The sequence below is a fragment of the Ictalurus furcatus genome, chromosome 7, assembly GCF_023375685.1.
Source record: "Ictalurus furcatus strain D&B chromosome 7, Billie_1.0, whole genome shotgun sequence".
Classification (NCBI taxonomy): domain Eukaryota; kingdom Metazoa; phylum Chordata; class Actinopteri; order Siluriformes; family Ictaluridae; genus Ictalurus; species Ictalurus furcatus.
Genome location: NC_071261.1, coordinates 16,689,680 through 16,712,677, shown reverse-complemented (window position 1 = coordinate 16,712,677; position 22,998 = coordinate 16,689,680). Strand labels below are relative to the sequence as shown.

General features: G+C 39.7%; 1 protein-coding gene across 4 annotated transcripts in view; it reads right to left on the bottom strand.

The window, feature by feature from the left end:
* Positions 1-22,998, bottom strand: part of LOC128609979 (ADAMTS-like protein 1) — a 112,099-nt gene that overhangs the window by 49,638 nt on the left and 39,463 nt on the right. For all 4 annotated transcript variants that reach the window (XM_053628953.1, XM_053628955.1, XM_053628956.1 and 1 more), the window contains exon 2: positions 17,701-17,823. In XM_053628953.1, the coding sequence (XP_053484928.1) occupies positions 17,701-17,823 (123 nt within the window). The remainder of the gene's footprint in view (positions 1-17,700; positions 17,824-22,998) is intronic.

The window sequence follows — 22,998 nt, the reverse complement described above, 5'->3', positions numbered from 1 at the left end:
ATGTCTTTGTGATTGCCAGTAATCTAGACTTCAGCCCTTTCTATACTCGTCACTGTGTTACATGGGAAAATTTAATTTACTTTCGGTTAGCATAAAAAAATCTATGAAACATACCTATTCTAATTGATTCATAGATTTGCATAGCATGTACATAATGTAGGAAATCACACAGAAAAATATTCAGAGTTAGTCCTGTCCTTAAAGCATGCACATATAAGATACACAGTACTATATAACGAGTCTTAATTCAGCAAACTGCAACAGAAACAAAAGAAAAAAAACACATGCAGGAGGAAATGAAATGGAAGGAACTGATCTTCTACACCTATTTTCTTCTAATGACAGGTTACAGGATGAATGTAGCCAAAGAATTATGACCACATGATAATCACAAAAGAAAAGAGGTGACATCATCCAGAACTAAGGTGGAAGCTGAGCAAGGTGAAACATGACTGGCGCCTGCTGGTGTGTGCTTGATCTGACTAGATCACATCCAGTTTGCTGTGTAAAGAGGTCGTGAATGTGACCAAACCTGGGGAAGTTTCTGGAATACAGACTTCAGGGGAAGGGTTGTAAATAAACAGCTCCTAATGTAAAGATGTCTGAGATGAAGCATGCTGTACAAACTGAAGGAGGTTAAATCTGAATTTCTTATGACCCTGGATCACTAATTTCAAACCAAGAGACTGTGGACAGGACATCAGTAGACTGTGCACGCACGCACGCACGCACTCACGCACGCACGCACGCACTCACGCACGCACGCACTCACTCACTCACTCACGCACTCACGCACTCACGCACTCACCCGGGGCAAATTAGAGTCTACCTATGGTCATATTTTAAGGAAAACAGAAAACAATGGAAACCAAAAGACAAAGGAAACCCACATGAACACGTTGAGAACATGTGAAACTCTACACACAGACAGTAAGCTGAGCTCCAAATTGAACAAGGGGCTCTAGGGCTGAGAGGCTTTAACGCTACCTCATTGTGCCGTCAAAATGCTAAAACAAAATGCTAATAAGCTGGATATTAACACAGAACTATTAAAATCCAAGTTCGCTAGCAAGTGTTAATTCTCACAAGCTGGGATTTTGCAGTTACTATACTGACTGGAAAACAAATCATACATACATTATCATATATTAGCTAGCCCACCAGGCAAGTAAAAGCCCCAGTGTGCTGCCCAGTCTCATGTTTTAGGCTAACTGACCATTCTAAGTGGTAGCTAATATAATGTGAAAGCATATGGCAAACTAATTAGTTAACACAGACCAGGAACATAGATTGAGTTTATGATTATTATCCTGTTCTAACAATATTTTATCGTAGCATACTGTGTTTTCGCCCTAAACAAAAAGTCAGCAATTGGTTGTTGCCAGTTTTGGGTATGAGATATGATGTTCTGGTTCGCATAGCAAGTAAAATAGCTAGCATCTTAATTTTCTCTCAACATGTTTAACCACTAGTTGAATGTGTGTAGTAAGCAGGACAGTTATATGTCAGAATCTACCAGCAGACATACATATATATATATGGATATGAAAGCAGGTGCTATAGTTACAGCACTGAGGTGCATCACATCACTGTGACGTGTGTTAAGTTTGATCATAGCTACTTTTGTTTTGTGGAAGACAATAAGTAGTTTTTTTTTTCTCCTTTTTATGTGTGTTGAACATACTTGTCCCCTGGGCAACTATGAATTAAAAAATAATAGCCAGGACACAAAATTGGTTTGTTCCAGACACCCTGGCTAGTAACTAATCCACCTCGATTTCTGTTTTCAGCAAGGTGCAAATAACCTCTGCCTCAGAGGATTTTATATTTAATGTTTTGGGAATACATGAACGGTTACATAACCATTTTGTAAAATTTGGTATAGTTTGATTAAATGTTCTTTTTGAGATAAATTTACATTTCTGGAACTTTTTTAAGTGTTCTGTGTAAAGGGAATCTCATATTTTACTTTATCTATTATATAACTATTTCATCGAGTCCACTTTTTCCCCTAGCCAAACTCTGACTCTGACATCATTGTTTTAAAAGTGGAATCTGCTTCCATGCCTCAGCAGGACTCCATAAAAGACACACAGCCACAGTGAGGATATCAAGCTCAGCCGCACTATATAAGAATAAACCATAGGCAAACCAAGATACACCAAAGAGCAAAAGAACTGTACAGTAGCTGGCATGATCCATATTAACCTGTACAGACTTAGGCATTTTACTTTTGGTCACAACAAAGTCTGTCAAATTAACATTAAGCACAATTAAACTTGGACAGAGAAAAGTCTTGTATAAACCATATAAGAATACTGATTTTTGCCTTTTTTTTTAAATGGATTTTTGATATTTTGACTGAGATTACATGCTGGGACAACTACGTGTTCAATTAAATGATTATTGAAAATTGTAAACAAAAAATTCAATAACTGCAGAGCAGAATAAAATTATACACACATGTAGACAAAGGGAAGCTCAGGACATGGAAGTAGAACAGACGGTTCAGGATCATATGCAAACCATTATCAGGCATGACATGCAGGCAGTAAACTTTCATCTTCATTGCAGTGACTGTGACCTGGTATCCTGCTGTGCACCATAATCTATATTACACTTTACAAAAACATGGCATGCTCAAGCCGTTACGCTTAACATGAGACAGCAGGACCACCCTGGTGCTCTGAGCACCACGACAGGAGTCACATAGTCAATGCTGAAACCAGATATGACACATTCATCGCTACTGACAATGGAACTTTCACACTTTAAAGACCTGGAGAATAAAGCTGACTATCCTGGGCGTAAATGGTGTATGTTTTCACTTCATCACTGCATTATTCAACAAGGGATAAACTACCAGGGCAAGGTCTCATTATGCTCTGGTGTAGTATATTCAGTAAGAAAAATGATGAAAACATTTGCTTTATTTATCTGTTTAACATGCAGTTCACAAAACCATAGAGATTTATGTGAAAATGTTCCATATGTTTATTTTTGAGGTCTACCACATTCAGGCATCTATATCTCTAATAGACCCTCAAAGCCTTTTTCCATGAAAATCACAGTGGATCAGCAAGATCAGGGCCGAGAAAACAGAGCTCATCCATCCAAAAGTAATCCCTGTACTAAACCACAGGGCTGTAAATGGCACTCAATAACAGATCAGCTGGGATATGTGTCCCCAAAGCAACATATAATGCTTTTATCACCATAAGCCACAAGATAAACATTGTGCCACATGATCTCTCTTTAAAAACTCACACACAGTCCAAGCCAGAAAGCAGCAAGGAACTTAAAACACTAATATGGAAACTAAAAGAAAGAACAGAGATGAGTTGTGAAAGAGAAGAAACTTTCTTTTAACAAGAATAATGCGCACAATAATCAGGCGTGCACAAACAATAACAAAGCTAAAATATTCACAATCTCTTAAATCAGGTAAAAAAGCTTTGAGTAGAGGAAGACATGAAATGTTTTACTAGTCTGTTCACCAGACAGACATGCCAAAGAACCAGCTTGGCAAATCAAATGAAACACCTAATGTTAATCACGGACAACAAAAAACACCATGCCTCAACCAATTAAGCTGTTCGTAAATGATAGCAACAACAATTACTAAAAACACGTAAATGCATAAAACAAGTAAATGCAGCTTATAAAATAAATTATAAAGTTCATAATTTGGAAATGTTTAAAAGTGTCATTTGGCAGCACAACAAAAGCAAATTATATATAAGTATGTAATATACATTGCAATTATGTGACCAGTTACCAATATCTTACATTAAGTCTGGAATATCTGTAACTTTACACTTTTGTTTTAGATAAGCAAGATGGTAGAAAAGATTTCAGAATTCAGCTGAGTTTCACTCTGCATTAATGAACACTGACATCTAGTGTTCAGGTGGGTGAGCTGTAGGATCTTAGCAGGCCTGAAATCTTTAACGTGTTCTGAGCATCTTCCTTAGAATATGTGGCTTGGACTCCAAATGGTTTCATTTTGGAATCCAAACTCAAGAACCAAACCACGGCACAAGACCACCAGGCAGAAATGGTTAGAAAAGTGCATAGTTGAGATCTTTTTTTGCTTTGAATGAGATTCTTATGTATCTTTTTACTGATATTCAGGACTCCAAAGTGAGGTCCTGGACTAGTATTAAAGCATACTAAAAAGAGCAACTTCATCAGGCTCTTGTATCAAATGTGACTTCTCACACAGCAGGTATATAGACAGCCCAGGTCATAGACACCCTGTAAAGACCATTATGAACACTACAGTAAGACAGGTGGCTCTACAGTATAATGGCACCTCAAAGTTATGACCACAGAAGGATATAATAACTATATTCTTTTCTATAATGACTACTGGTAATACATCGCGTTCTTACAGGGAACATTGTAAACAGCATACTTGCGCATTTAGTGCAGCAGGCTAATGAAATGGAGGAATATCTGTGAATGAGGAGATCATGTCCTTATGATGATTGTAGAATTATTAGCAGTGATGTATAAAGTCCATCACATGTCTGCTGCCTGACTGACATTGCACCTGACCTCTACACTTCATTTGATGCAGCTGGTGAACCCACAAGATGGCTCCAAATTGCCATTTCAGGCTTAGCTGACTGGGTTATGTGTGTGGCCTGGCTTGAGGGGTGGGTCTCAGTAACCATAACTTGGGCAGGGCACACTTAACCTATTTTGGTCCCTTTCCCGGAGGTCATTAGGTTCACTCTTTGTCTGACCTCTTTCCTCAGATCTGTTCACCAAGTGTAGCCCTACTGGGAGCTTTAAGCTCTAGGTGACATGGACATGACATTCACCAAAGTATACAAGGTCTTGATCCACGGAGGGGTGTTCTCATAATTATGTGAATACCTGATAATGATACTATACTTGTAACTGAGCCTGCTCTCCAAGTTAAGCAAAACATCAGTGTGAATGATGGTGGTGTGCTTTAAGACAAGTTGTACCCTGTGTGTCTAGTTTTCCCTGAGGACATGATTTTAGCACATTATCTGACACTCATACTAAATGTATTTTATGCTAAATGTAGAAGCAGTCAGAATTAGTTAATGGCTTAATGGTTGAGATAAATACTTCAGACTGTCATCCATGACCCAATAAATCTATGCAACCCTATGAAATCCTATATATAACTCGAACCCTCATGAAGCAGCACAAATTTTACACTTACCACTTGTCTATGCAACTGACTCTAAATCACACAGCACTGTCAACCCATATGTAGCTGCAAACGAAAAGTCAGGTAAGCAGATAATATTTTTCCAAGAACACATTTATCTCTACCCATTTTTTGACAGATTTCAGTTCCCGTGCTATGAGTAGGTGGTACTTCTATTTCACAGACAATCCATCAATCAAATCTTTAAAATTGTAATATTTTGTCCACCCATGCTCAGACAAACCTTTCTACTGGACACTTGTGTCCTATTTCCATAATCTGGCTTTTAAATTCAGACACCAAATTCCTTACACAGGGTGAGGCATAATCCGAGCACAAACGGCAAGGGCTGGCTGTCTTAATACAAGTGAGGAAAAAATACAGCATACAATATGTAACATATCTTTTAACATAGTGTGGCTGTGGCTCAGGTGGTAGAGCAGGTTGTCCACTAATCACACTGTTGGCGGTTTGATTCTTGGCCCTCATGACTCCACATGCCGAAGTGTCCTTGGAAGACACTGAACCCCAAGTTGCTCCCGATGGCAGGCTAGCACCTTCGATGGCAACTCTGCTGTCATTGGTGTGTGAGTGTGTGTGAATGGGTGAATGAGACATGCTTTGTAGAACCGCTAAGGCTATAAGTGGCTCAGTACTACTGCACAGACATCCTGATTGACATGATGGGGAGTAATATACTGTCAGATGTAGTGAGAGCAGGGCCTAAAACTAGGAGTCTCACACCTATAGCATGATAGATCATGTTCATGGAAGATTTAACCACATAATAATCTCAACAATCCTCTTCAAATAGAATTCTTCAGACATTCCTGCATGCCTCAGACACTGTGGGCTCATTCACTGCACAGCCCACTGCAATAATCTTCTGAGATGATCGGTTATGTTTTGCTTTTGTATCCGGTAAACACTCAGTTCTTGAAATGCAAGCCTGGAAGCATTGTCAAATCACTGTTGCATTTTAAGTGATGCTGTTTCTCTGGTTCAGTTTAATTTTTGTCTGCTTAAGACAAATATGTTATGTTACTTAATGTATAGATACATTATTACATATGATATGAATGCAAATAATCCATCTAGTAAGAATCTTTTTTTTCATTACCACTGTAAAGGAAGTGGGTTTATATTTTATTTCTGTGTTTACGGTCCATTCAAATCTGTACTTTATCAAATAAAAGGAGAAATGCTGAAACTAACTGACACATTCAATTCAATGTTCATTCAATGCTTGTGATATTTGTTGCTGTTTTTCTGTCATTACCAATTGACCCGATTGCTAGGCATGTAATCTTTTACAAAACATAACAAAAATGTTTAAAAAGTTTAGAGGTTCAATAATGCAGCTCCCTTAATCATTTCACTGGCTCACCTAAAATATAATCTCCCATTTCTTAAACTTAGTTAATTTCAGACTGCAATAATTATAAAATTACTTGCAATGTCATTTACAATGGGGGGGGGGGGTGTTAATATAATAGTCAGAACACTGCAAGATACACAAATGCCAACTAGTTAGATTTAAATCTTGGTCTGAAGACTTGCTATATAAACATCAAAATGCTGCCCGTATGAAAAGCTTTCTGATAAAAACCACAGAAATAGTGCCTAAAGTATAATTGTGATTCGCTCATTTATACAGCTAAAGCAGTTTTTGGCATAAGAGACACAGCTTCTAAATATTTCAACACCAAATGATCAGAAACATACTCAAGGAGAGACTAGAGAAGTTGAAAGACCAAGAAAGATGAGAAGGAAGCATAAAAGAAATAGATGGGCATTCATTACAGTGTTACAACCCCAACAATCCATTAGTCATAATCTCTGACCTTCTTCCTAATGGTCATTTATCATAATGTTACATCCCAAGGGGGTGGATTACTCAGTCCTCTATAAATACCTCCACAGCGGGCACTGTGACCCAGCTGAGCGATAAATCTGCTCCTAACCTGCTTTCATCCATGTTTAGGAGACTAATGATTGAGTAAAGCGCTAAAAGATGAGCGAGATCTGCCTCGGCTGTTCTCTTTCTTAGTAGGTCACCAGTATAAACAGAAAACAAAAAAATCTTTGTTATAGCGAAGAGAAAAATGTCCCTTTATTAGGTTTTACCAAAAGGAAAATCTTTTATCAATAAAAGAGATTTGTTTTAATTCCACTCAAGTCAAGATGAGCATGAAACATGCACTAATCTCTTTCCGTAATTACATTAGACCACCCAGCAACAAAACATCAGCTCGAATCATTGTGCATAAAAGTCATGTCCAATTTTTCTGCTTTTCAGTATTGTTGCTGAAATAGGCACCAATTTTCATATCCTCAGGGGTTAACATTTGAGTATACTTAATATAAGGGTGATACCTCTGTCAGGAGAAGAATGCACACATACTGCATTTTGGTAAAATGTTGCAATGTGACTCCATGTGAACAGTATGTTTTTTCAATGCAACACTTTCTTTCATCGAGATGCTCACCTGATACACCTTCAAAAATCCAAAATCAAGAGCCAAACCACTACACAAGACCACCAGGCAGAAATCTGTCAGAAAGGTGCATGCTTGAGCTCCTATTATACCATGAAACAAGCTGAAAAATGCTAATTGAGATTCAGATGTAACCCAAGAGAGAGTAAGGTTTTGTTTAAGTACATAACTCTTATTTTGTGCAGCAAGCATGATTTTCAGCTTGGAAGCACATCAGGTTATTTTTCAATTTTGCGGTTGAGAGACGAGAACATTCACCGACTAAGAGGTAGCACTTTGTGCGCTGTGCCTAGCTTAACTCTCACCATTACTGCCGGGGTGTTTGTGTGGCCTGATTATGCACACTCTGCATGGACTTCATTTGTTTCTGTTTATGCTCTGTGAAGCCACTGAATAGTTCCAGTAAACGCTTACTGCAGAAGGAGAGGAAAAGAAGTGACCTTCGTTCCAAAAGGGTGTAATCTGATCCCAGGCACAGTGAGTAACTCTGAAAGCCAGACTCAGTAACCTAACATCCTCCCTTCTGGAAACAAGGCTTTGTATTCAAGTAGCAGACAAGCTCCTCTGGGAAAGCTCCACACATGAATATTGGGAGCAGACACCATAAAGAGAACTTCAGAAAGATTGGAAACTGAAGTTAAAGGAAAAAGAGTCATTCTCAACTTTCTTTCTTTCTTTTGGCACGACTGCAACCAGCATTACAGTTCCTGTAAAATCTGGAGTTACTATTTTTGTTTTCTATTACTGTCTCATCGAAAGGAGCTGCTCCCCTCTGTTAGAATCCGATGCTAAAATCGGTATGCTACAGTATATGGCTAAAAGTTTACGGTAATCCCCCAGAATTATTGGCACACTTGGTAAAAATGTCTAAAAAAATGTTTTTCTAGTATATTAGCTTAATCTCACACTGAATCTAGCATTTATTTGAAGTAAATTTATTCTCAGAAAATAACCTCCAATTGTTGCCAAAATTTAACAACAATTGGTACTCATAAATTAAATTAATATGAACAAAATGTAACTGAAGAATGTTCCCATTTTATTTTTTAGGTTCACCTGAAAATCCTACTACCAATTTAAACCTGATTATTGACCATTTACTTGTGGTCTCTACAGTCTCCATATAAATATACACCGATCAGCCATAACATTAAAACCACTGAGAGGTGACATGAATAACATTGATTATCTCACCACAGTGGCCTCTATCAAGTGGTGGGATATATTAGGCAGCAGGTGAACAGTCAGTTCTTGAAGTTGATGTGTTGGAAGCAGGAAAAATGGGCAAGCGTAAGGATCTGAACGACTTTGACAAGGGCCAAATTGTGATGGCTAGATGACTGGGTAAGAGCATCTCCAAAACGGCAGGTGGGGTGTACCAAATGTGGTCCAATGAAGGACAACCAGTGAACCGGTGACAGGGTCATGGGCTTCAACGGCTCACTGATTCGCGTGGTGAGCGATGGCTAGCCTGTCTGGGCGATCTCACAGAAGAGCTACTGTAGCACAAACTGCTGAAAAAGTTAATGCTGGCTATGATAGAAAGGTGTTACAACACAAAATGCATCTCAGTTTGCTGTGTATGGTATTGCTATGCAGTTTGCTGCATAGCCACAGACTGGTCAGAGTGCCCATGCTGACTCCTGTCCACTGCCAAAAGCACCTACAATGGGCATGTGAGCATCAGAACTGGGCCATGGAGCAATGGAAGAAGGTGGCCTGGTCTGATGAATCATGTTTTCTTTTACATCATGTGGAAGGCTAGGTGCGTGTGAGTCACTTACCTGGAGAAGAGATTGCACCATGATGCACTATGGGAAGAAGGCAAGCCGGCAGAGGCAGTGTGATACTCTGGGCAATGTTTTGTTGGGAAACCAGTTACTTTGCCATGTACCACCTACCTAAACATTGTAGCAGTCTAAGTACACCCCTTCAACTGTATTCTCTAATGGCAGCGGCCTCTTTCAGCAGGATAATGCAATATTTGGCATGTGGTTTTAATGTTATGGCTAATTGGTGTATAAAATGCACACTTTAAAAACGGGGTTAACTGTAAATAACCCACAGGGTTATTGGGTAAAGCCCAACTTTGACCCAGGAAAAACTCTGAAATTACATCACTCATTTCTCATTATGAAACTTAAAGAATAATCTGCTGGCTTGTGATATACAAAGAAATAGGCTGTTTTCCATTTATTTAAAATGACCAAATTAAACTATTAAATATAATAATTTGTTTTTAAGTTGGTTGAATAATTGTGATAAATAATTTCAGTACTGAACAAAATAATTGTGATCATTTTAACCATTATTGTATAACCCTATAATGTGTTTTTCCCCCTGTGTTTTGGTCAGTTTTGCCCCACAAGCTTGATAATAAAATGAAAGCCAAAGATAAATATTTGCTCATTTCTGTTTATTTTATAGGATATAGTTCACTATATTTACCTTTTCAAACTGGATGAGTGCATGTTTAATTATGCAGACACTTGCAGTACTCAATAAAAATTGTGAGACATTATTGAGGCAAATATTTTTTCATGGTAAAGTATTACCAAACTGCTTCACATATTCACAGCAAACCTCTTTGGTTTGTGGAGACTAACCACATAGCAGGATCTCCATCAGCTTAGTGCCAGCACCCATGATGCACTGGGGTTAGACCACATAAATCACCAAACACACACCACGAATGAAACATAACATTACAAGCCCTGTACGCCAGAGCATTTCCAACTCACTCCGCAGTATTCAGCACTTCTCTGCAGCTGTGCTAAAAAGGCCCTTGTTTGCCTTTGTAAGCCACACATGTTCTGACCAAGCTAAATAGTATCCAGATCAAATCAAGCACAGAAATAATGCTTGGCCAAGTTTGAGCTAAGACAAAATGACCAGCTGCTCCTGAATAATTCATTCATGTTTTTAGCTCCATTTTCAACAAAGACACACAAAATCATTGATGCAAAGCACCATGGTACAATGTTATCACTATTCCTCCCTGTGTGCCCCAATTTCTCTATTATATTTACTGCAGGAAATCATAGAAAAAAGCTCCATGCTCTGTCTATGTTGATATACGTGATTCACACCCAGTATAAATTGCAACTATTCAAGGTTTGAGTAGAGATGTTCACTGCCTTAACCTGGTCAAGGTCACAGGGGATCCAGTGCCTATCCTGGGAACAGTGGGTGTGAGGTGGGAATACACAAAACCAGTTCTATTTATTTTGTAGAGTATAGGCATGTGGACAGTGTAAACAAAGTTAAGTCTATAATCTGCCCTGTGAGAATTTTGGCATGGAGTCTATGGCCAACCCCCAAATAACCACTGAAACCATTTTATTGATTAGGTTTAAAAATAAAAATCTGTAGGATTTAGGACAAGCAAAAGTTTTCCCTTTGTGTCATGAGGATAAATGACTTCACCTTTTCCACAATCCAAGCTGACATTGTCCTCAATATGGATAACACTATCCTACTCAGATGAAGATATGCATGGTGTATTGTGATGGACTCACTTCCTTGCATGCTGAGGAAGGCTTTAATATACAACTGTTAAAAAAATAAGTACACCCCATAGAAATTGTTGGCTTTTTTGACATATTTGGACAAGCAAACATTTGATCATCTTTGAAACAGTGCCTATTGATGAAGTTGATATACTTGAACAAAACCATGAGGAAAGTTACCTTTTTCAATCATTTATTCAACAGAAATATCAATAGATGTGATATTCTTCTGTGGAAAAAGTAAGTACACCCTTGGCCTCAGAAGCTAATACTGCCCCCTTTAGCAGAAAAAAATTCTTGTAGGCATTTTGCATAATTGTCCACCAGGCTTGCTGGAATTTTTTTACAACTCTTTCATGCAATATTCCTTCAGTTGCAAGATGTTTGAGGGTTTTCTTGCATGTACTGCCCGTTTTAAATCCGAGCTTTGACTAGGCCATTCCATAACCCTCTATATCTTCTTTTTGAGCCATTCCTTGTTGGATTTGCTAGTGTGCTTAGGATCATTATCCTGTTGAAAGGTCCACTTTCAGTTCAACTTCAACTTTCAGACAGATGGCCTCACATTATCCCCAAGCCCTCAATCTTCAAGCACTTCAAGCATATGATGCAGAATTCATAGTTGAATCAATGAACACAAGCTGTCCAGTCCCTGAGGCAGTGAAGCAACCCAAACCAATAACATTTCCACCAACTTGCTTCACAGTTGGTATGAGGTGCTTCTCCTGAAAAGCTGTCTTTGGTCTGTGCCAAACATGTCTGCTGTTACTGTGGCCAAACAACTCTATCTTTAATTCATCTGTCCAGGACATAGTATTCCAAAAGGCCTGGTCTTTGCCTATATGCTCATTGGCAAAATGCAGTCTTGCAATGCTTTTTCCTGGCACGCCTCCCATGCATGTCAAATTCGTGCAATCTCTTTCTGATTGTAGAAGCATGCACTTTGACACCAACAGTTGCAAGACTTACCAGCAGATCCTGCAATGAAATTTTTGAGTTCTTAGAGACTTCTTTTTGCATCAGACGTTCTGCTCTTGTGCTGAATTTGCTGGGATGGCCAGTCCTGGACAAATTGGCAGTCTTTTGTGCCACTTGTAGATTATTTTCCTTACAGTGGAATGATGTATTTCAAATAATTTGGAGGTCTTTTTAAATTCCTTGCCAGACTCAAAGGCCTCCACAACCTTTTTTCTGAAGGCCTTAAAGGTCTCTTTAGATCTTGGCATGATGACACCACACACCTCAATAGCAAAGGGAACATCAGACACTAGATATGAGAGGGGTACAAATAAGACAGGTTCCACCTGCACTCCCTAAGCAGGTTCTGTTTACTGGCACCCAATCTTGAACACTTGATTCAAATTATATGGATTTGAAAGTGTGATAAATGTAGGGGTGTACTTACTTTTTCCATGTGACTGATCTGTTTTTTGTTAATTTAAATTGTGAAAATTACTACAAAATGTACATTTTATATATAATTTAATAGAGTGCATCGTTTATTAATAGGCACTGTTTCAAAGATGATCAAATGTTTGCTTGTCCAAATATGTTAAAAAACAACAACAATTTCCATGGGGTGTACTTAATTTTTCACATTATTAGGCTTTTATCATTATGTCAATGTTACATTTAAAGAAAAGAAACTACATACATCCACCAACCCATCCTTTCAACAATGTCAAAGCAGTGTTTGTATAATTATACAGGTCAAAAACAGAATGTAGATTTGATAGACAAAGTATTATTAAGGTAAACTCAATTAGATGTGGTAGAATCACCTAGAATATAACAAGAAAATGTTTTCTGTTCTGTATTGAATGCAGGATGTCAGGAGCAATGAATGCCGCAGAGCAAAGAACACAATGCTCATCAGCTCCTCTTCATTCTCTACCTCATCTTCACTGAGAGCTGAACTCCACTGAAAGTGTGGAGCTTTGAAATGAGTGCATTTATTTCTACAAGATCCTGAGCAGCTGATATTTAGTTTGTTTGTTTTTTTTATGATGGGATTAAAAATGACACTCTTTATGTATTCTTTGGTGTGCTGTATAATGGTAGACTAATGCTGTGATTGGCTGTTGGGGCAGAGAGATGGAGGATTGTGTAGGCCAACTGGCAGGCCAGGCCACTGGGAAATCTCCAGGTACTTCCAACGGCCAGTTCAGGCCTGCCGGTAACACACGCTGCCAAGGTCAACATGTCATTCCTCTTAATAAAGGACTAAATCAGGCATTGAATTGGGTAGCATGACTATTCAGGAGCTTCACCCAAAACACAGCTGACACATTTGGGACTTGTACCATACAGCTTGTCAGACATTACTGACAGTTTTGCTGTGACAGTGAACTTTCATGTACATGAACTATCATGTACAACTGCAGAATTTGAAAAGAGTAAGTAGAGAGAGTGCAAAAATTTGTGGTTCTTAACGCTTGACCATCCATCCAGAAAGCAGCATAAAGCCAGTGCTTGTCAGAGCTTGCACACTGAAATAGGCATATATTGAGTGCCAAGGAGGTAGAAGTGTGAGCTGGCCAAGGTTATGCTCATTAAAGTGAAGAGAAAAACAATTAGAGCAACAGTGTTTCAGTCTCACACACCACCATGATCTGGACTTCCTGTGAAATTTTATCTGAGGGAATAAAAGGTCTTCTGGTGCAGATATCACAGATAGGGAGGGAGATTTGCTAAGTGTTAGCTGTATAGTATTACTCATGCCTACAACGGAGAAGCAGCTTTCCATTCCACTAGTACCACAGGAATCTTACCCTTACCCCTACTGAGATAGATGCTGATAAGTAACATACAATGTGCTTATAGTGCTTAGCCCTGCCACAGTGCTGTTGAATTCTCGATTCTGATTGGTCTGAAGGTGTTGATGAATTTTCTATTAAAGCAGCTCTGACAGTAGTCCTGGCTGTAATTCAAATGATTTATGGGTTTAAATTAATGTGCTTTGCCTGCTCCCATTTTGGGGTCACATATTGATTCTGGCACATATTTTATAACGGATGTCCTTCCCGACACAACCCTCCTTGTTTTCCGGGATTAGGACTGGCACTAGCTCATGTAGTGGCTGGAGATGGTTCCTTGACCAGGAATCGAACCCAGTCCAACGCAATGAGAGCACTGCATCCTAGTCACTAGTCCACCTGGGAACCAATGTGCTTGTTATATGTTATTGTTTTTGTAGTAATAGCTCATTTACAGGGATATCTATATCTCTGATCTTCTTCTGTGATCTACATAATCTAAGGCTGACAAACAGATACAAAAATGCTATTTAACAAAGAAAATGGTGAATCCTTCTGTAAGGAAACATTTATTTAACATTTTTGGAAGGAGTCTTTGGTGTCAGCGCTTTGTAAGAGTCGGTTTTTAACATTTCCATCATGGGAAAGTCTACAGGACACAGGACTTTGCACTTTCTGGTTTCTCTGTAACTACATATTTTTTGTCATATTAACTTCAAGAGAGAACAAAAGAGAGATATGCTGTTGTAGGAACAACTGTTTGTAGCTGCTATAATGTAAATGATATCAGGAACTAACTTGTCTCAAAGACATTCTACAACATTAAATGTAACTATACAGTTAACAAATTAATAAATTAGCAAATCACTTCAGAACCCTGTCCTGTCATTATCCTTATCCTAATCTCTATCCTTACATATAACCCTGTGTCACAGTGCTTAAAAATTCTGTTTTAACATTGGTATCCAACTAATATCAGCTGCACATAAAAACACTATGAAAAACGTATGTTTACATTACAGTGTTGATCCTATCACAAATAATAGTATGGTATTTTGAAAACAATGACTTTTTCAAAACATAACTGACTATTTTTGCATTGGTTCAATGCCTGTACATTTTACAATCAAAAGTATATATTTATACAGAAGTTTAAAGAAAGCAAGGCTGTTCGTGATTTTCCTCCCAGGGGAGCCATCCCTCCCATCGTAAACATTTCATAGCCACAGCCAGAGGATGTCCTCTTTACTTTGGTGATACCGTGCTACCCATTTCAACCTGCAGAGTTCCAGTAGAGCATGAAGGATGTGTGTGGCTTATGTATTTTCAGTGATAGTGCGTTTATCTCATAAAACTCTTAGAATAACTAGCATAGCCTCCAGCATAGCATTCCACAAACACAAGAAGTGAAAGACTGAAAGAAAGTGATTTAAAACCTTTTGTTATTTAAATTTGAATGGTGAACTCCGTGTAATTATTTCTCCATTAATCCTCCTGTGCTAACAACATTCCCTACCAAATGGTCATTAATGACCTGCTTGACCCAGATAGCCAATGAAAATGTTTTTCCTCACCAGGATCACTTCCTCAGCGTCACGCCAGAGTAACAGGCCAAGGTCGCAGAGGCTGCTAGTCTCCTCTATAGCTCTACAACCCTAAAAACAAACCCATGAATCAAGACACTGACTACTTCTGGAGCTGCAAACTATGTTCAAGGCAACAATTAATTTCTCTGGCACTATAGTAAAACTAATAATTGTTTAAGAGTTTGAGGACTTGAGGCAACACAACATTAAATCAAGTTCCACAGCCAAGTGCCAAGTGGAACATGCCTTCTTTAAACACAGATTTAAGCTATATTCTACTATATACAAAATACAATAACATTAAAATTAACATTTTTATTTCATGTATAATTTTGGCATAAAGATATACACATATTTAGACATTTGTATTATTTTATGTATAAAATATCCATATAGAAATGTTAATATTTCTATTTCCCCCCCAAGAGTAGGATGTAGGTGAAACAGTCAACAATCTTCAGCCTATTTGTGAACTTTAAGATGTCAGTCTTACTTTGGGTCATGATGTGCACAATATAGTTTTTATTCTCACTGTAATACCTCTGAGACAACAGTCTGAGTCTCAAATACCTCAGCTGCATTCGAAACTGTACACTAAATAGAATGCCAGTACACCAACAGTGTCGTTACTGTTAAGACATATTACATAGTGTGTAGAATGCACCATGAGACACAGCCTTGCATATGTATTGACTTGCCACTCAATTATCAGATTAATCCAGATGGTGGAGAAGGGTGTAACAATCCACATCACAAAAATTTCCTCTGTGAGTAGTTTGCAGTAGATTTTATCCATCACTTAGGGTTTCAATCCCTCAAATCCCCAGATTTTAGATCCAGACATTTTAACTTTGCAATAATACAGGACGTTCATGGAGGTAATTCAATCTGAAATTGCACAAATTAAATAGTGGCATTATAGTGTTAAAACATAATGAGGTCCACAGCTGGTATCAATTTGCTCCAAGAAGGTGGCAGTGAAGTTTATGGCATTTGAAGATTATGTCATTATTAGGTCTTAATATGTTCCTCTTATGCCACACATACAGAATATGAATAATTATATGGTCTCATTTTAAGTAGACACATGATTTAATTCTAATTTTGAAAAACCTTATTGTTGATGTTGGAAAAAAATATTTTTTACTATATTTTATGAATCAGACAATCGAGAAGGTGATAAATATTTTTTAATGGAAAGACTAAATTCAGAGAGCCATCATGAGAAAATGAAGTTTCATCAGTGTCATTTCATGATGAGATTCAATGGAAGACATGCCTTCTATGTTGCAAAAAAATAACACTTTGTTAAGCAAAGCAAACAAATGCTATGGCAGAAGAAATGATGAAAGTGTGATTTATCATGCCATACAAACCGCCTCAATGAATCATAAAAACTTTGTAAGACAATGAACAAAAACGAAAATCAAATAAAAATAAACAGTAATGCTAAAAGGTTTAAAAGGATCTCTTAAACTTAAATTCTCACTTTATTTAATCCAGTTTCTATAACGAAAATTCAGTAAAAGTGTGAGGGTTAAGGTTAAGGCATGAGTGGCCACGTACTCTATGGCAGAACAGTCAAATGCCATTAACTCAATAAGCATGAGAGACAAATTCCTTTAGATACTTCTGAGACACAATCTAAGGATGGTATAAATATAAGGTGAACCCTTCTAGTGTTTACAATGTTATGACTGTTATCAAAGACAACTGACCTCTGCAGAATACTAGGGCACTTCTGTGCCCCAGTGTGGTTTCAGTATGTTAGTGCTAATCAGCTAATATCTAAGCTCAACGATAAGTCATTCGCATCAATCATGTGCGATCATGCAATGATTACATAACACAAATGGGTGACGAATGGATTTAGGAAGCAGCTGGACTCTTCCTAAGTGGGTCTCTCAGAGCTGTGTAAAAGGGTCAGGTCACACAGATGTCAGACCTTCCCCTGCATGTGCGTCATACGCTTTTCCCATCTGTTCTTCTTCACTACATTCATATCCATGCAAGAGTCACTATTGTCAGTGTTAGCTGTATGGAAGCACATTTGCTGTCATTGAGATTTGACTATGAGGTAAGAATAAAGATGGCCTTGTTATGATTGGCAAAGATATAAAACGGCAGGTAAAAGACCATCATAGAAATTCAGACACTTACAGAATCCTCAGACTTGTGGCTTGCAGGACCTTCATTCAAGAAATCATCAGGGAGCTCGTCACGGCGGCTCAGGGTGAATTCACGGATGAATATAGCTTCTCCATCGCTAGCATCCACCCATACCTGAAAAAACAAAAAGTGTTATTGTAGTTCATTCCCTAATCATGGCATTATGTCTTGTGTAATGATTTAATAGCCAGTTTTATTATCTCCCATTAAATCTGCCATGTTGTAGGATCCATTTATTGAGATGGAAGAACATAGGCAGGATTAGTTTTCTGAGGAAATGATGAGAAACAGATAAAGAAAGTATGAATAGAGAACAAACACAACTACTATGTATCTGGGATTCATTAGGCCTTGTCAAATATTTGCCCAATGCCCATTATGGACTATGAAAATGTGAGTTTTCCATTAAAGGCTAAGACCACTGTTTTTGTCTCCCTCTCCCCCAGTGTACCACAAAAACAGTGTATTATTTCTAGCATTTCATGCACATTAAAATGGATTTTCAAGCTGTTTGCTTCACTAAACGGTTTATGTTATGTGGTCAGCCCCTGCAGTGCTGGGTATCCCTTTTGTGTTTGAAAAAACTTCCCGGATTAGAAGTCACACCAGGGGAGAGCTTGGACAGGGCCCATTAACAACAGCAATCATTCTCAAGGATGCACAAGCTCATGGGTTCCAGCCACAGCTGCTCTCCTAGGGCCATAAACGCCCCATAATGAAGGAGGTCAGTTGTAGGCTTTGGAGGGTCTGTGCCAAGCTGGTGATAGTGAGGGCTATATGGGGGCAAGTGGGAGGCTTCTTCAAATCTGTTAAAGAATGTCTCCAAAATATGGACCAAAGAAGCCTGAGTAAAAATAACAAATCAAAGATGTGTTAATATTCAAAGCTTAACACTATTTGGCTAGCAAGGGATTCTGGATTTACCAAATCATTTGTCTGGCGAGGGATCGTTGAGTAAGTGGTTGCTCAGTGTTGTGAAAATTCACAACCCTTACAGTACTACTACTTTGGATAAAAGCAACTGGCAAGTGAATAAATGCATAATGTAATACATTAGCACAATAACCCATTAGGGCACAAAAGGTGTAATTAATACAGGAAGTCTGTCATGAACTTTCTGTTACACCACGGCCAGCAGAGAGAGTCTATCCCTGGATAGACCGCGTTCCCGTGTTTGTTTGTTTGTGTCATTGATTTATTAATAAAGACAGTGCTCCTGCACTTACTTCCTGTCTCTCCCTCTGTTTCGTAACAGAATATCGCGCCCACAATGGAAGTAGCAGGAGAGCCCGGAGTCCGAAAATGTCTTTATTTTTGGAACTTCCCGACAAGGGAGGAGTACTACACCTGGCAGCGCAAGCAGCAGGAGGCACACCAAGCTGCGCTATGGAGGCAGCAGGAGGAGTTGCGGTTTAAGCAGCGGATGGAAGAAGTAGACCGGTTGCTCCATGGCGTGGAGGAAGCTCTTCGCCCCCGTCTTGTGGAGCGGAACAACACTCCACCTTGCTGCCCTGAGGGAGCTCCAGTCACGCTGCCTAGTCTGGAGCGGAAGGCTAGCCCAGAACTTTTTTTGGGGGGGGGGCAAGGGTGACAGCTGAGTGACAGCGTGAGGCCTACGGGGAGGCCTCAGCTGTGGGGCTCCTGCCTGAGGTCAACATGGCGACCTCAGAGCTACAGCTTGAGGCCTACGGGGAGGTCTCGACTGTGGAGCTCATGCACGCGGAGGAGGCCGTCCCGCTGCCCTGCCCGGCCGAGGAAGCCGTCCCGCTGCCCTGCCCGGCCGAGGAGGCCGTCCCGCTGCCCTGCCCGGCCGAGGAGGCCGCCCAGCCCTCCAGTCCTGCCGGGGGCGGCGCCCAGCCCTCCAGTCCCGCCGGGGGCGGCGCCCAGCGTTCCAGAGCTGGCGTCCAGCGTCCCAGAGCCGCCGGGGGCGGCGCCCAGCGTCCCAGCTCTGCCGGGGGCGGCGCCCAGCGTCCCAGAGCCGCCGGGGGCGGCGCCCTGCGTTCCCGAGCTGCTGGGGGCGGCGCCCTGCGTTCCAGAGCCGCTGGGGGCGGCGCCCTGCGTTTCACTTCCAGCGCCGCCAGGGGCCTCTGCTGTCCGACGGAGGCTGCCTCGCTTTCCGTGGCAGCAAGAGACAGCTCGCACAGGGGCCCGGGACCCCCGTTGGAGGGGGGTTCTTGGTGCTCCGGGAGGAGCACCCTTTGGAGGGGGGTTCTGTTACACCACGGCCAGCAGAGGGCGCTGTGGCACGGCTCCGGACTGGTCACATGACTGTTTTGTTTTCATTCGCTTTCTGCCTGAATTCTAGTTTCTGTTTTGAGGTTGTGCTTGATTTAACCCAGGTGTATTTGGTTTAGATTAATTATGTTGGGTATTTAAACCCCTCGGGTCTATGCGCACGTTGCGCGATATTATTTGTAGTTAGAATACCTGTGTGAGAAGATCAGTCTGAACGGTGTAGCATCTATGTTTAGCATGCTAAGCGGTCTTTGTTTTCATGTCCTGTTTTCTGCCTCGACTCTAGTCCCATGTTTTCTCGTTAACTCTGGATAGACCGCATTCCCGTGTTTGGTTGTTTGTGTCATTGATTTATTAATAAAGACAGTGCTCCTGCACTTACTTCCTGTCTCTCCCTCTGTTTCGTAACACTTTCCATCCCAGTATGTGAGTAAATATTACTCATTTTTGCTGTTTTAATTGTAATATTAGTGGTTTTACATTATGCAGATATTACAATTAACTAATGGACTTTCAAGCTAATGTAGTGAAGCTTTCTATTTAAAGAAAAAAAATATTTGAGAGTTCCACTCAGGGTAGACTAAACATGACTGTTTAATGAAATATGTCAACCAATTTGGCTGATTATCCATTTATCCATCCATTTTCTGTACTGCTTATCTTACACAGGGTCGCAGTGAGCCTGGATCCTATCCCATTGAACTTGATGCATGAGCTGAGGGGTGCACAACTGCACACACTACGGACATTTTGGGGTTCTTTTTGCATCGGACAATCTGCTCTTGGGCTGAATTTGCTGGGACAGTCAGTCCAGGACAAATTGGCAGTCATTTGAAATCTGCACCACCTTTGTAGATTATTTTCCTTACAGTGGAATAATTTGTAGATCTTTTTAAAACCCTTGCTAGATTCATAGGCTTCCACAACCTTTTTTTTGAATGCCTTAAATGACTCTTTAGATCTTGGCATGATGACGCCACACACCTCAATAGCAAAGGGAACACCAGACACTAGATATGAGAGGGGTATAAATAAGACAGGTTCCACCTGCACTCCCTGAGCAGGTTCTGATCGCTGGCACCCAATCTTGAACACCTGATTCTTATTTTGTGGATTTGAGGGTGTGATAAAAAATTTTAATGCTGGTTCAATAGTTTGCAACAGTTAAGGCTCTGGGTTACTGATCAGAAGGGGGTTAAGCCCCAGCACCACCAAGCTGCCTCTGTTGAGCCCTTGAGCAAGGCCCTTAACCCTCTCTGTTCCAGGGGCGCCATATCATTACTGAGCCTGTGCTCTGACCCCATCTTCCTAACAAGCTGGGATATGTGAAGAAAGGAATTTCACTGTGCTGTAATGTATATGTGACAAATAAAGGCTTCTTTTTCTTCTTCTTCTTCTATTGCTTGCTTTTCTATTACCCATTTTTGTTTGGAGGATTATAAGTAGTTTGGATGGTTCCTGATTATTATTATTTTTAATTATTATTATTATTACTATATTTTATTATTGATTATTTAATTTTAAAAAGGCCTATGACTCAGTAGTAAACAACATAAAGCAAGCAAATAGGGTATAAATATGGACAGCATTTTTGCATAGATAACTTCCGATAAATGGAAATTCCTGACATGTTCTGACTTCACATTGCACTAAAGAAAGGGAAAATATGCTGCAGCACGCTACTTTGAACATTACCTGTCTCTAGCTGTCTACATCAAAGGAGGGCATGGATGAACACAGCAAATACTTGTCAGACAAATTTACATGCAACATTAAAAGTCTGTCCTAGGCAGAACTTAATGACCCAGATAATATTGTTGAAGTCATTCAGTCATTCAGCAGTATTGGGTGTGTTTTTTTTTGGCATATTGCCCAATTTCAACAGCATATAACTCCAAGGCATTGGTGAAGTTACAGCCTACGTTTTATCACATTCTTGGCTACAAGGTCACATTCAGCAACTTCCAAGTGCTGGTTTACTTACTATGTCTTGAATAGCCTGAACCCTCAAGCAATTACTGGCCATTGTAGAAACCATGTTAGTGAGACTGATACCCATAAACCAGGAATAGGACACAGGTTTTTTGGATTGCTCTCTGTAAAAGGCACTGGCAGGAGTGCACAGGAACTGTCAATGAGCCCTAGTAAAACATCAAACTGATCAAACTCTACATATAAATAATATTTAGACACCAGACATGAATAATGGGTTCCACTAATATGCAGCAGCAAAAAACCAATAAGCATTCCAATTTACAGAGGCAACTGACACCCAACTGACATTTTCAGCTGTAGTTCGGTGTATATTTTGGGAAAAAGTCAACCATGAAATGATTTCCTGGACAAAACAAGCATTGCAGATTCAGCTTTTGCACATTTCTTTCAGGACAAATTCTTTAGGGTCATAGACACAATCCCTAAGGTGCCGTAAAGCCTTATCCTGGGAGACTCCATCATTTATCCATATCACACTGTCCTATCAATCATAGCACGGTTATTCAAAAAGAGAAGGCCGCCGAGTGAAACCTGGCTGAACTAAAGCCTAATGGAGCATGGCAGCCAAGTCTTTTCTAGAATGTTTAAGACAAATTTATCAAATTCCCTTCTTAACGTCTTGCTTAAGAAAACACGCCAGCTGTTAAAATCAGCTGTCATGGGGCCTGTACTCCCATTGGACCTAGATGTTAAGTGCTGGCAGAAATCTCTTCTCTTAGGTCAACAACACTCTCCCTGGAAGACTATGTCCTTCTGTTGTGCTTCTGTTATGTCATCATTATAAACCTTCTCTTAATGAATATTGCAAGATTAAAATATTGGAAGTCACTATCAAACTTCTAAGTAATCAGCCTATGAAAATATTATAGCAATTTGCCGGATTCTTTGGACAACCTGAAGATATGCGTTCTTCAAAGACACACGTTTCAATAAGCAGTTCAATGAAGGTTAATCATGCATATCTGTAATCTCTACATGAATGTACTTGTGTGTCAGCACTGACTCCTGTTTCTGGAAGTGTCTTAGCTTATTCGTACCTTTAGAAGATCTGGAAGATCT